This window comes from Littorina saxatilis, linkage group LG12 (assembly GCF_037325665.1).
Source record: "Littorina saxatilis isolate snail1 linkage group LG12, US_GU_Lsax_2.0, whole genome shotgun sequence".
In the NCBI taxonomy this organism is placed as follows: Eukaryota; Metazoa; Mollusca; class Gastropoda; order Littorinimorpha; family Littorinidae; genus Littorina; species Littorina saxatilis.
Genome location: NC_090256.1, coordinates 29429693 through 29443941, shown reverse-complemented (window position 1 = coordinate 29443941; position 14249 = coordinate 29429693). Strand labels below are relative to the sequence as shown.

Genomic DNA, 14249 nt, shown 5'->3' with positions numbered 1-14249 from the left:
CTGTGGCCCGAATAGCCAAGTGTTTGCCAAATGGCTAGCATGATCAGTGCCTTACCTACAACATGACTTATCCCTACGCTGTGGCCCGAATAGCCAAGTGTTTGCCAAATGGCTAGCATGATCAGTGCCTTACCTACAACATGACTTATCCCTACGCTGTGGCCCGAATAGCCAAGTGTTTGCCAAATGGCTAGCATGATCAGTGCCTTACCTACAACATGACTTATCCCTACGCTGTGGCCCGAATAGCCAAGTGTTTGCCAAATGGCTAGCATGATCAGTGCCTTACGTACAACATGACTTATCCCTACGCTGTGGCCCGAATAGCCAAGTGTTTGCCAAATGGCTAGCATGATCAGTGCCTTACGTACAACATGACTTATCCCTACGCTGTGGCCCGAATAGCCAAGTGTTTGCCAAATGGCTAGCATGATCAGTGCCTTACCTACAACATGACTTATCCCTACGCTGTGGCCCGAATAGCCAAGTGTTTGCCAAATGGCTAGCATGATCAGTGCCTTACCTACAACATGACTTATCCCTACGCTGTGGCCCGAATAGCCAAGTGTTTGCCAAATGGCTAGCATGATGAGTGCCTTACGTACAACATGACTTATCCCTACGCTGTGGCCCGAATAGCCAAGTAGGTTGAAGGGATACGAAAAGAGAGAAGAAAAAAACCGCTCTGTTGTTGTGTTCACCAGGCGAGGACCGTTGGATGTGCACGCTGATGATGATGCGGGGCTGGAAGCTGCGCTACTCCACCAACGCGGTCAACAGCACGTACTGTCCGGACAACGTGGAGGAGTTCATCAAGCAGCGGCGCCGCTGGATCCTGTCCGACTTTGCCAACTCCTTCCTCGTCTTCCGCAACCTGCCGCGCCTCATGCGCAGCAACGGCTGCTTCTCCTTCATCTACTCCCTCTACCTCATGCAGCTCTTCATCATCGTCATCTTCTCTCCCGGGACCACCGTCGTCATGCTAACGGTCAGTGAGATAAGATGAGGTGAGGTGAGATCGAAAACTATAATATAATAAATACATTCGCTTAAAACATGTCGATGCTATGAAGACACTCGCTTAAATACGGGAGGGGAAACCCCAAATGACATAGTCACTTAGTTAAAGGCCTAAGTTGCATCTTTCTCACTGCTTCTTTTTCTTCGTTCCCTCCGTGGGTACCGCTATCGTCAGCACATGTGATGGAGCTCTCCATTGTGTTCACTGCTTCTTGTTCTTCGTTCCCTCCGTGGGTACCGCTATCGTCAGCACATGTGATGGAGCTCTCCATTGTGTTCACTGCTTCTTGTTCTTCGTTCCCTCCGTGGGTACCGCTATCGTCAGCACATGTGATGTAGCTCTCCATTGTGTTCACTGAAGACTTGCCTGACCATCTTACGGCATGTCCCTGAGAGGCACTGGCTCCAGCCAAGCTGTGTGGCGGAGTACGTCTTGCAGTGGAGGGGGGGGGGGGGGGGGCAAGAGTTCCGCAGTCCTTGGGGCCGTGTCACACGGGCATATGTCTAATGGGCTCATTTCAACTTGTTGAACGTATGACCGCTCAATTTTGTTGTCAAGTACACTCTAAACTGAAGTGATCAACTTTTGAACACCCTTCCTGTAACCAGTTTTGAAGACAGTGAGACAATTACATTATTCTACCAGCAATAATAACACACATGGTAAACAGTAACGATCAATTGAACACTAGTTGTGAGCTACTTTTGCTAGTAGAACTATGTACTATGTCACACTGTGTTAAAACCTGGTTACAGAAAGTGTGTTCAAAAGTAGATCACTTCAATCAAGAGTGTAAGTCAAGATTAAATGCTACGCCGGTACATTTACTAGTTTAAATAGCCGGAGTGGCACAGTGGAAATGGGTACCTGACCCTATTCAGGGCCGGGGAAGGCAAAGGCAGAGAGGGAGGGGAGTGGGCACCACAGAACTTATAGTAGAAATATAAATTCTGTGGTGGGCACCGCCCTCATACAGTTGGCCCGAGAGTAGTTGAAATCTCTAACATCCCCCCCCCCCCCCCCCCCCCACGACCAGATATTGTTTTAGGACTACCTTTCCCTGTTATTTACCAGCACAAAACAAGCAAACAGACCATTTTTCGTTGTTCAGGTGGGAGTGGAGTTGCTGACGGGCGCTCCGTACCACATCACGACGCCGGTGATGTCCATGGTGTTTGTGGTGTACGGCCTGCTGTGCTGCGTGCTGTCGCCCAGCATGCAGATCCGCATCACCAAGATCTCCATCGTCGTCCTCGGCCTCAGCATGTCCGCCGTCGTCATCGCTGCCGGCGTCTACGTTCTCATTGACATGTTCAAGTGTGAGTTGATCTTGTCGGGTGTGCGTTTTTATATCACTGTGTGTGTGTGTGTGTGTGTGTGTGTGTGTGTGTGTGTGTTTGAGTGTGTGTATGTGCGCGTGCATGTGTGTGTGTTTGTGTGTGTGTGTGTGTGTGTGTGTGTATGCGCGTACGTTCGTGCGTGTGTAAGAACGGCTCTTTTCGTTACGCTCCATCTAAATCATACTTAGGAACAGTGCAATCCTTGGCTTTCGAAGATTTAAACAGTTTTGGCTTAAATCGCTGTTCTCATGCGGATGACAACTTTCTTTCTTTCAGCTATTGACGACGGTGGTTTGAGCTTGGTGGAGCACTACCTGCTGATCGCCCTGACAGGGTCCCTGTTGTACGCGGCCCTCATCCACCCCAAGGAATGCTACATCCTCATCTACGGCATCATCTATCTCTTCTACTTCCCCGCCATGTACATGCTGCTGCCGCTCTACGCGCTCTGCAACATTGTCGACCAGTCTTGGGGAACGAGAGACAACGTGAGTTGGACGGCTCTTGACAAATGTTGTTGTGTCTTATTCTTATGGTTAACACGTAATAACAATCGTTGACAGTAAGAACTGAACTTTCTCGTGATCTACGTCATTAGCTACATTATTATTCGCCTTTCAACATAATCATCTGATCTTAGGAGATTTTAACTGTGTTCTTTTTCCGATTATCAACGTATTGAAATAACAAACGAAAAAAATAAAAAATGCTAAAAATCGTGTAACAAGTACAGTCCAACCAAGGGACCGACCAATGAGGGGTCGTTATAGACGGAAGATCACTATGGAAAGGTAAATTTAGAAGATAGAATCCTCGTTGGGGATCCTTTAGGGTGCTCTTTCTAGGCAGGTTGTCGTTACTGAGAGGTGGTCGCCAAGATACGTTCGATTGTACTAACTAGAGATAGCCTAAGTGTCTGTGAGACGTCTGATCCGCCGAGGTGCACGTGATCGTGAAACATATCGCAGGGTGTTAACATGTTGTGTCTTGTCTTCTTTACAGCAAAAAGCCAAGGTTCCCAAACTGGTGTGCTTCCCCAGAATAAGACGCAAGAAGAAGAAGAAAGGAAACAAAACCCCAAGCCCTGGAAGCTGCGGTAAGTCACACTGACTGTTGCTTGATACGTTACAATACTTAGTTTGTCGTCAACTCAAAAATAAATATATAAAATCATTTTTTTCATTGACTTCTTAGCACCGTGTGCCGCAGTATTGATATGTTGTTGCGGAGGTTCGGTGGAACTGATGTTTTCTTCTTGATGATGTGTTACGGACTCTCTCTGGACTATCACTCACGGACACACGTACAAAGACATGCACGTCTTTCTCTCTTCATTCCGTCCAAACAGATGACAATCTGACAACAGCAGAATACTGGCATGGCAAACTTTATTCCTGTGTTTAAACTTCTTCTTCTCTCCTCTCCTACCGACCAAAGCCGGTGGCTACGAGCCACAAACAAGGTTGACTACATCTCCTGAGTTAGTGGAGCACACAACAAAATAGGTCCACACTCTTCCGAAGTTCTCAACGTTCTCCTCTCACACCCTAGCATGTACACACATAATCCAACTTTAGATAGAGTCACAAACATCCAATCAACATCTTAGTAACCACCCGTAACCACGACACTCTAAGCAGATTCAAGTTTCATTGGTTAAACTAAAAACAAGAGGAAAGGGGGGGGGTGGGGGTAAAGACCAAAACATTCGAGCCCAGCTGGCGTCGTCTATTATCTACCCGGATCAAATTCAAAGGAATTAACACCTACTTGAAAACCACTGCTACATGCCGCTAGCCGAGGAATACAGAGGCCGCCATATTACATAACAACACCTGCAGGCATCCTGAACTCAGGTCAAAATGAGTTCGGCTCATTCTCTCCCTGACAGGATGCCTGGCGAGGAAACCGATTTTTTTTTTTACATATTTAGAGCTTTTTGAAATGTATTATAAGCAGATTCGCGATCGTCGATAAGGATTTTTCATGGTGTTTTGTAATTACACCCCCGGTATAGGGGTGTGTATAGGTTTCGGTCGATGTGTTTGTTTGTGTGTTTGTGTGTTTGTTTGTGTGTTTGTTTGTGTGTTTGTGTGTTTGTGTTCGCATATAGATCTCAAGAATGAACGGACCGATCGTCACCAAACTTGGTGAACAGGTTCTATACATTCCTGAGACGGTCCTTACAAAAATTGGGACCAGTCAAACACACGGTTAGGGAGTTATTGGTGGATTAAGATTCTACAAGGACTTATAGAGAAACATTATAATGGTCAAAGGGAAATAACCATTCTCACTCAGTCACTGCCACCAACTGAGAAGGTTATTTCCCTTTGACGGGGGTGTTTTTTCTACCTCGGAGAAATTTCTTGTTTTTAAATTACAAAGGAATGATATGACAGTTTAGGCGTGATAGGCCCGGGGATTCCCACGGCGGCGTAGCCGTTTATGTAAATAGTAATCTGATTTGCAAACCGAGGATCGACTTGTGTATACCTGATTTGGAAGCGATCTGGATTGAGACTAAGTTGGGTCAAGATACTCTTCTCGTTGGTGTGTTTTATAGACCACCGAGTGCAACCGTCGACCATTGGCTTCTTATCAACGATTCCGTTCAACTTGCCATGAATACCCCACATAAGTTTATTATCTTTGGTGATCTCAACGCTGATTGTACTGTTAACCCCCCGTTTCATCTGCGGGAATTAATGAACACAAACAGTTTATCTCAGTTGATATCAGAACCCACTCGAATAACCGATACCTCGTCAACTATAATTGATCTGGTATTAACTCCGTGTCCTAACTTGGTAAAAAGAGTTGGTGTTCTACCACCTGTATGCAGTGACCACTCGTGTCCTTTTGTATATTTGAATTATGACTTACCGTCGGGTGGTTCATTCAAACGAACACTATATAATTATTCCAAAATCGATGTTGACAAGTTGTTGCAAGATATGGAAAGTGTAGATTGGAATAATATAGTCGATTTAGAATCCATTGATGACGCCGCTGAAATGTTTTCCGATAAGTTAATGATGATAGCTAAAGAGTGTATGCCTGTAAAGGTAGTGACAATGAACGGACACGATGCTGTATGGATCACCGAGGAAATCAAAAAGTTGATTAGGAAAAAGCAATATATTCACGCATTAGCCAAACGTCTGGATACTGTATGGTGCTGGTCTCTTTTCCGACGGTTGAGAAATAATTTGACTGATGTTATAAGAAAAAGGAAAGAAGAGCACATTAGGGAACTAGAAAATAGAATATTGTCACCTCATAATTTTGGCAATAAAGACTGGTGGAAGGTAGTCAACTCTTTTTTGAAAAAGAAAGGAATGAGTACAAATGAGATTCCGCCGATTGAAAGCAATGGAATTGTGTATTACTCTGCAGAGGACAAAGCCGAGGTTTTTAATGAAGCATTTCTACGACAGTCGCATATACAAAGTCATGTTGATGACGTTCCACCAGTTGAAGAAGAGCCCATTTCCATTAGTCCTCTCGTGATAACTACCAAAATGGTGTACGCTGTTCTAAACAACCTCGATGTTAGGAAAGCAGTAGGTCCTGATTTGGTTCACAATAAACTTCTTAAACTTGCTGCTTGTATTATTTCAAATCCGCTTGCAACCCTTTTCCAGAGATCGTTGGCTGAGGGAAAGTTTCCGAAAATTTGGAAAGTAGCTCATGTGAATCCCATTTATAAGAAAGGTGAAAAAGAACACTGCAGTAACTATCGTCCGATTTCATTACTCAGTTGCATTGGAAAAGTATTGGAAAAATGTGTTCAAGCCCATGTTTTTCGATATCTCACAGAGAATGATTTATTAACGGTTTCTCAGTCAGGGTTTATTCCTGGTGATTCAACTAGTTTTCAGTTGTTGAGTATGTATGACGATTTTTGTCAATCCTTAGATAAGCAGTTGACGACCCAGGCTGTTTTCTGTGATATATCAAAAGCCTTCGACAGAGTGTGGCATAAGGGTTTGTTGCATAAATTATATGCTATAGGCATAAGAGATGTTCTATTAAAATGGTTTGAATATTATTTGACAGGCAGGTTACAAACCGTTGTTATCCAAGGCAGGAAATCGACATACGGACGTGTTTGTTCAGGTGTTCCCCAAGGTTCTGTTCTGGGGCCCTTGTTGTTCCTTGTGTACATTAACGATATTGTCATTAATATCGAATCTGTCATTAAACTTTTTGCTGATGATACCAGTTTGTATCTATCTCTAAATGATGCAAACACGCGGACACAGATCTTAAATGCAGACTTAGCCAAAATTGCACACTGGGCGGAAAAATGGAAAGTTAATTTCAATAATTTAAAAACAGATTTGATGACCTTTTCTGGAAATAGAATGCCTGAAACCCTTCCTCTTGTATTTGATGGAACAATTCTGAGAGAAAACCACGTTCACAAACATCTTGGTGTACTGATTCAGAGCGACTGCAAATGGGAATCACATGTTCAGTCAATTATATCTAAAGTACGTGTTCTTCTCTCATGTTTTCGGTCCTATAAGTATCGCCTTAGCCGAAAGGCACTTGAACTTATGTATAAATCTTTTATTATTCCCCATTTTGATTTTTCTGACGTCATTTGGGATAACTGTTCTGACAGATTAGCTACTTTATTAGAAAACTTGCATCTTGATGCCATAAGAACTATTATAGGTGCAGTTCGTGGCACGAGTCACCAAAAATTGTACGATGAATCAGGATTTACAACACTGAAGGAGAGGCGAAAAAGACACAAATTGATTTTGTATTTCAAATTAGTTAATGCACGCGTGCCACCATACTTACTAGAACGTCTGCCTCCTCTCGTTGCTTCTGTGAACCCTTACCATAGACGAAGACCACTTGACAGACAGACTCCCCACTCTCGAACTGAATTGTATAAAAAGTCATTTTTTCTGTCTTCGACTTCCCTGTGGAATGAGCTTCCAGATACTGTAAAACAACTTGATTCTATTGGGTTATTTAAAAAACGTATTAGTTCTGATGATTCTGTTGTTCCCTCGTATAGATACACATCTGATCGAAAATTGCAGAATGAGATTGAGGGTCAGCAATCTAAATAGTGATCTATTTGACAGACATTTAATTCCCGACCCGTCATGCACTTGTGGTTATCCTGTTGAAAATGCGGAACACTATATTTTTCATTGCCCCTTATCTCTTCAAATACGTGAAGTCACCTTGTCAACACTGCCCAACTATGATTTGCTAACCGCTGATGATTTTCTGTATGGCAATAGAGACAAGTCAGACAGCGAAAATGCATTGATATTTGACCAGTTATTCAGGTTTATCTTATTAAGCAAACGTTTTGAATAATGAATGCATTTATCTCATCCATGTTCGAAACGACCATGTGCTGTACTGTTTACATTTCTTTGTTCTGGTAGTATTCTATTTTCAACCATGTGAAAGTCATTGTATGCGTGTGTGTGCGAGTGAGTGTGCGAGCGCGTGTGAGTACTGTTGTTAGTTTAGCATTGTTTTTTTTTCTTTTGTTTTTTTTTCCTTTTATTGTTACATGTTTGTCAACCATAATTCACCATTATTATTTTGACATTATTTCAAACTTGTTATATTAAAAGTGTCCGCCAAATTCCATTTGCTTTTAAGAGTACGCTCATAAGCCTAGCTTGTTGTGCTCCATGTTCCTTATTTCATGTATGCGGTAATAGTACCAATGGAATTTATTGAATAAACTTGTTTAAACCATATGACAGTTTCAAGCGAGCTATTTTTCGCGGCTGTATTTACTGTGCAAACAACTCTAAATATGGCAAAAGTGTCAGGTGATAATCAACCGTTTGGTTTCGGCACTCTCTGGAGCAGACGATTTTTTCTGCAACCAGTTGACAGTGATGAGAAACCATATATTACGATCTCCTTCCGGCAGCAGTCCCAAAATTTCGACTTGTTTTGACCTTAGAACGATGTCTTTATCATAACTGTGAAGAACAGAACGGAGATCACTGTCGAAGTCGGCCAATCTGCAATCATTTTCGTCTCGCGAACACTGATCTCAAATTTAGATCAGTGCTCGCGAAAACCATAATTATGGGAGATATCTCTGTATTTTGTTTTGATAGATTCGCGTAGGACTGTAGCGTCCGGTCAGGGAGAGAATGAGCCGAACTCATTTTGACCTGAGTTCAGGATGCACCTGCAGGCTCCCGGTGCCTCCGGGAAGCTACCCCGGTTAGGCCATAAAAGTTACGCAACTGACCACCTGTTGGACAGCGGCTACCCGTCTCTTCCTAGGAGAGCGGCTTAAGTTCAAAAGATCAAAGACTAGTCAAAACACGGACACAGACGGCTAAGCGCGCTTAGGATCTACCGGTGACTGGACATGTGCATCTCAAAATGTAACTTAGAACACAAAACTTAAAGCAATCGGCAACATGGACTACATACACTAGACTGGACAATGACAAACACTTTACTGTATAATTGGTGACTGGTCGCCCTGTCACATTGTTAAAGGACTCAAGCTGTCAGGACTAAAACCACTTTAAAGAATATTTGGTTGCTACTAATGTGAAATTACTACAATAATATAAAGCCTTACAAAGGTAACAAAATTAAATCAGAGTTGAAAAGTAATGACACCACTTCAACGATACATAACAGGCAATGCATTTAAGCACACAAATACTCCTTACAAATGAAATGTTGCATACATCTCGCCGCTGGAAAGTCGTCAATCTCAATAACGTTATCTACGATCACCTCTGTGAGCTTCAAGCTTGCGAGTTGATGTTCCTCTGATGACTGTTGTATCGTTTCACAATGATGATTGAATAAAGCATTGGTCGAGACAAACTAATAAAAACCGATATAAAAAAAAATCAGAAACGGGTAAACCGCTAACGTTACATACTCAAGAATCAAAATAAATGAAAGGCGTTTAATTATAGACGCAACGTAAGCGCTTTATTGCCAAGCATGGCCGGACGTTTCCGACCTAAGCACAACATTTTGGTCCGGAGTGGCATTGTGGGTAGAGCGCTTGCCTTTGACGCTGGCGTACGTTGTTCGACCCCTACTCGGGGCGATTTTCTTTTGTAGCAGTCCATGACTTGCATGTTAAAAAAAAAAATCATGTGTCTTGGTTTTCTTTAAATACTCGTACTGCAAATACAAGGCGAACACTAAAACCAAATCCGACTGTGAGTATCATTCACGGGAGGGTCAGACGCTAGTATAATAACGAAAAGAATGAACACTTGGAATACTCTAACAATATCCGCTGTGTGTGTGTGATTGCAGAAAATCTGGCAGAGGACCCGGACGCCGTGTCGGAGCAGATCAAGGCGCTGTCGGAGGAAGAGGAACGCTTCTGGCGTCGCATGGCGGCGCGGGTCATCGGCAAGGACATCAACCTGGGCCTCAACAAGGAGGATCTGGCCAACGGTCTGCGCAAGCTACGCAACAAGGTGGTGGTGGTCGTCATGATCTTCAACCTCCTGTGGGTGGTGGCGCTCTCCTTCTTCTACCTCTGGTCCTTCGGGTCCGGGGAGTCCGGCTCGCAGATCAGCGCCTACGGCATCTTCAGCGGCGTGCTGTACGCCTTCTCCTTCTTCATCCAGATCGTGGGCATGACGGTGTACCGCCTGCAGGACGGCGCCCACCGCCTGGGCAAGCTCATCTACGGCACCGAGAAGCCGCACTACGTTCGCTGCGTGGACGAGCGGTGAAATCTCTCACCGGGATTCATTTCTTCTTCTCTTTTTCTGTAGTCTACGTTTTATCCCAAGAGAGAGAGATAGTGTGGAGTCAGTGTTCTTCGACTGAAACCGTTGTCGGCCAATTAACTCACGAGATGTTCACGACCTCTGCTGGTGTGCTGTCAAAGTTGTTGTTGCAAGAAATCCCCTGAAACATGGACTGAAGTGAATGGATTCACAGCTAGGACTGAAGTGACCTTGATAACGATCTTGAGTTATAGCTCAAGTCGTCACCTTACACGTGACCTAACGGACGTTGACATTTGTTTCGCTTTGTGTGATCTCGAATCGAAGAAAGGGCGCGGCTTTATCGTCTGCCTTTGTTGGTAAAGGATGAACGATGAACCATATAATAACACTGATACTTTGTACTGGCCAAACAGGTAAACCACGAACTTGACATCAAAGCAACCGCGCTGATTAATGTACTGAACCTTTACTTGTTCGCCAAAATGTGACTTGGTTAAATATTTTCTGTGGAATTAAATCTGAAGTCAGTTTTACGAAGACTTCTTTACAGTCGTGCCCATGGGATGAAAAGGACAAAACATTTGGAGAAATGTAAACGATTTGCTGTGAAAGAACCAGTGTTGGTGGGAAAGAATCCTGTTTGGTGCGAAAGAATCCGCTGAATGATGTCAAAGTGAAGTTGGTATAACTGTTGACAAAAAAGATACCAATCACTTGTTCTACAAATGGTGTCCAACGGAATCTCTTGACCGAAGTTTACCGGACACCAGAGAAAGGGGACTACGTAACTTGCTTTTGGAGGGTGGTGCTCCTCCTATGAAAAAAAAATGTGCTTAACAGAAGCTTTTACAAACGAGCGACGAAATACGTTCTATATATCCGATCCTTCTGTGTCTGAGGACACTTGATATCATTTAGTAAGTGATTTAGCTGTTTATACGCAGTTCGGAAACTGAAATGTTAACAACAAACTGGGTACCTCGCATATTTGTCTGTACTGAACTGAACTGAACTGAACTTAACTTTATTTGACAAGGATTAAGATTTAAAACTTGATCTTTTTTTACAATCTGTCCTTGGGAGAGAGAAAAAAACCATCATTAAGTACCCGGAGTTTCCTTGACTGAAAACTGGTTCAGCATATGGGAGGAAACGTTTTACATGTCAAAAGGGCATATACAAATTTGTAATTATGAGGACAAGTCTGTCACTGTTGTAAATTGTACGGACTTGAGCTGACACAAGTTGTGCAACGTGTTAGGTGCACAGACACATTGTCACAGTCGTCTTCGGTGAGTTGGCACGTGCACACTGATCGACAAGGGCTTTGTCCGTTAACAGAAATGTGCCGAATGATTGATAGATTCGTTGGTGCGGAATGATTGATAGATTCGTTGGTGCGTTTCTTCTATAACCCATCAGTACTGGCATATGTTTAGAGTCGCCTTATATAGGTGCAAACAGTTCCAAACTCCGTGTTCAGTAGTGTTCAACGTTTGTGAAGGGTATATGCCGGTATAGTAGCAGTACACAATTATGACTAGCCTACAAGCACATCAAAATCAGCGTCAACACTAGATACGAACAATATCAGCACCTGCACATAATTCTTTAATCTTGCCTTTCATTCCTAACCCCCCCCCCCCCCCCCCCCCCCTCCGAGCTAATAAAGCTTAACATCGAGACACAAAACAGTTCCTTGTTTATTATTTTGTGACGAAATAAGTTTAAAAAATCCACAAAAGTGATCCCAGAAAAGGCGCGGCGCAATGCGCGGTACCTAACTAAAAGAGTTTACTTTACTGTTATTTGTAGCGATAATATTTTAGGAATTTGGAACAAATAATGTGATAATCTGTACAGTTTACGAACCAGTGAAGCAAAAATCAACAAAACAATCTCAAAGCGGTCGATTGTTTTTATTTATTTACGGAGGATACGTACTACTCATGTTGATATTTTACACAACTGAACTTGCATTTGCAAACGTCTGTGTGTGTGCGTGCTTGTGTGGTCGTATGCGGATGCATGCGCGTGTATGTGCGTGCACGAGTGTGCCCATAGAAATGCATCGCAAGATAGACTTTCACATATTATGTATCTGACATAATCTATTCCGTTTTCTGTTTTCTTTGAATATCTAGCCTAATATATAACACGATGTCTGCTTGTAGGCCCTAACCTGTATCTTATAGGTCCTGCGGACGTGTGTTACACACAATTATAAGTATGGCATGTATATGTTACTCTTTGAAAATGAAGACTCATCAAAATTGTGACGATTGCATTCAGGTGTTTAAAAAAATTATGCAAACCACTCAAAGATCTCGGAAGATCTCCAGCTAACTAGTGACTCTCTCCAAAAACAATTACCACGCGCGTCAACATTATATCTATATATCACTCTTATCAGTGGTCGCTCACGGATAGTTTTGTCTCGGCGACGACATAGGACAACATATTTGCAACAACTACAACAACAAAAAGCATTGCCAGCGAAATATGATAGCGTGATTAGAAACTCTTGATTGATTTTCCCAATAACATTGAAAAATAGCTAACTACAGCATAAAAAGCTTCAGACATTTGCAAGAGCGAGACTTTCAACGTTATGCCTGACATTTTGTATGATTGTAGTTAGTTTGTTTGTTTGTTTGCTTAACGCCCAGCCTGTAGTTAGTTAAGATGAACCAATAGGCCTATGTCTTCAAGCAACAACAACTGGTACCCTTTGTTGTTATCTTACACTGTATTTTTCTCCGACATATGGCACGATTTGAACACGCACAGACAGACAGACAGACAGACAGGCAGATACAGACATACACAGGCACACAAACAAAGACACACACACACACACACGCATACACACGCGCACACACACACACACACACACTGACACACAAACACACACAAAGGCACGCGCACGCACGCACACACACTTACACACACACACACACACACACACACACACACACACACACACACACACACACATATGTCAGCATCTCTTTTCTACGCACACCAGTTAGAACTCTTGATACTACTCTTGTTAAGTAAAACGCAAACGCTAACGTTGTTCTCTTGAACATCAATATTTAAACTGGTTAATATACATTATAAAACATTACAAACTCCTTTCTCTCGCATGCAGTGCTGAAGAAAGCGATACAAATGTAATGTCTCACTGTGATCCGGCATCGCCTTATAACTAGTTTAGTGGAATGTGTTTTTTTCATGTTCGAATTTGTGCACAATATTTATTTCTGACGGGATAACTCAAATATGTCGCATTTATGTTTAAATCGAGCTTATCTGACATTCGCATACTCAAAACACTTCTTCTTCATTTTCTTCTGCGTTCCCATCTCCAAGCACTTCGAATAGGTGGACTTACCTTTCAAAATAAAAAGTGATGTTTTAATCGTATTTTTAGCGCATAGATGAAATCATAGGCTTAGTTGCACTTGGAATTAAAGATCATAACTTTGTTTTTGCTAGTAGCCTTTTGTACTCAATAAAAATGTGTTCGTCAAGAAGACTTGAGTGCATATTGTGATAGTGTGTGTCTCTCTCTGTTAGTGTGGATATACGTGCGTGCATTGACGATGCCTACTCTCTTCGTGCTTGCGTGCGTATGTGTGTGTGTGTGTGTGTGTGTGTGTGTGTGTGTGTGTGTGTGTGCCTGTCTGTGAGGGAGGTGTGCGTACATGTCAGTTTGCTAGTCCAAGCGGCTGTGTAATTAGCATTTGTGAATGAATGTGCAGACGTTTTGTGTGATTTGAAACGAGCCATGCATGCGGCACTGACATCTAACACCAACGCAATAAAGGGCGACGATTCGTTCGCAAGAGGCAAATTAAGAGAGGGAGAGAAAGAGATAAAGCTTGGGGGGGGGGGGGGGGGCGCACTACAGGAAGAGAGCAGGACAGAACAAGAAAAGTAATCACGAGGATGTAAATGTCACAGCAATTGAGGAAAGTGGTACAAATGACCACAAAGAGCCCACCCGTAACGTCCCTCTTGGAAACCGTCCTGACTGCGCGTGTGTGTGACTGTGCGCACTTGCTTGCACAGCGAGGGCACGTGCTAACTGCTCCGCCTTCACACAACGTACCCGCTAACAGGTCACACGCCGCTGACACACTTGACGCTAAAGTC

General features: G+C 43.1%; 1 protein-coding gene across 1 annotated transcript in view; it reads left to right on the top strand.

The window, feature by feature from the left end:
- LOC138981694 (uncharacterized) overlaps nt 1-13629 on the top strand; it is a 36311-nt gene extending 22682 nt beyond the window's left edge. The window contains exons 9-13 of the mRNA XM_070354713.1: nt 705-988; nt 2133-2340; nt 2638-2849; nt 3364-3457; nt 9661-13629. Of these exons, the coding sequence (XP_070210814.1) occupies nt 705-988; nt 2133-2340; nt 2638-2849; nt 3364-3457; nt 9661-10088 (1226 nt within the window). The 3' untranslated portion in view covers nt 10089-13629. The remainder of the gene's footprint in view (nt 1-704; nt 989-2132; nt 2341-2637; nt 2850-3363; nt 3458-9660) is intronic.
- Nucleotides 13630-14249: the final 620 nt, after the last annotated feature.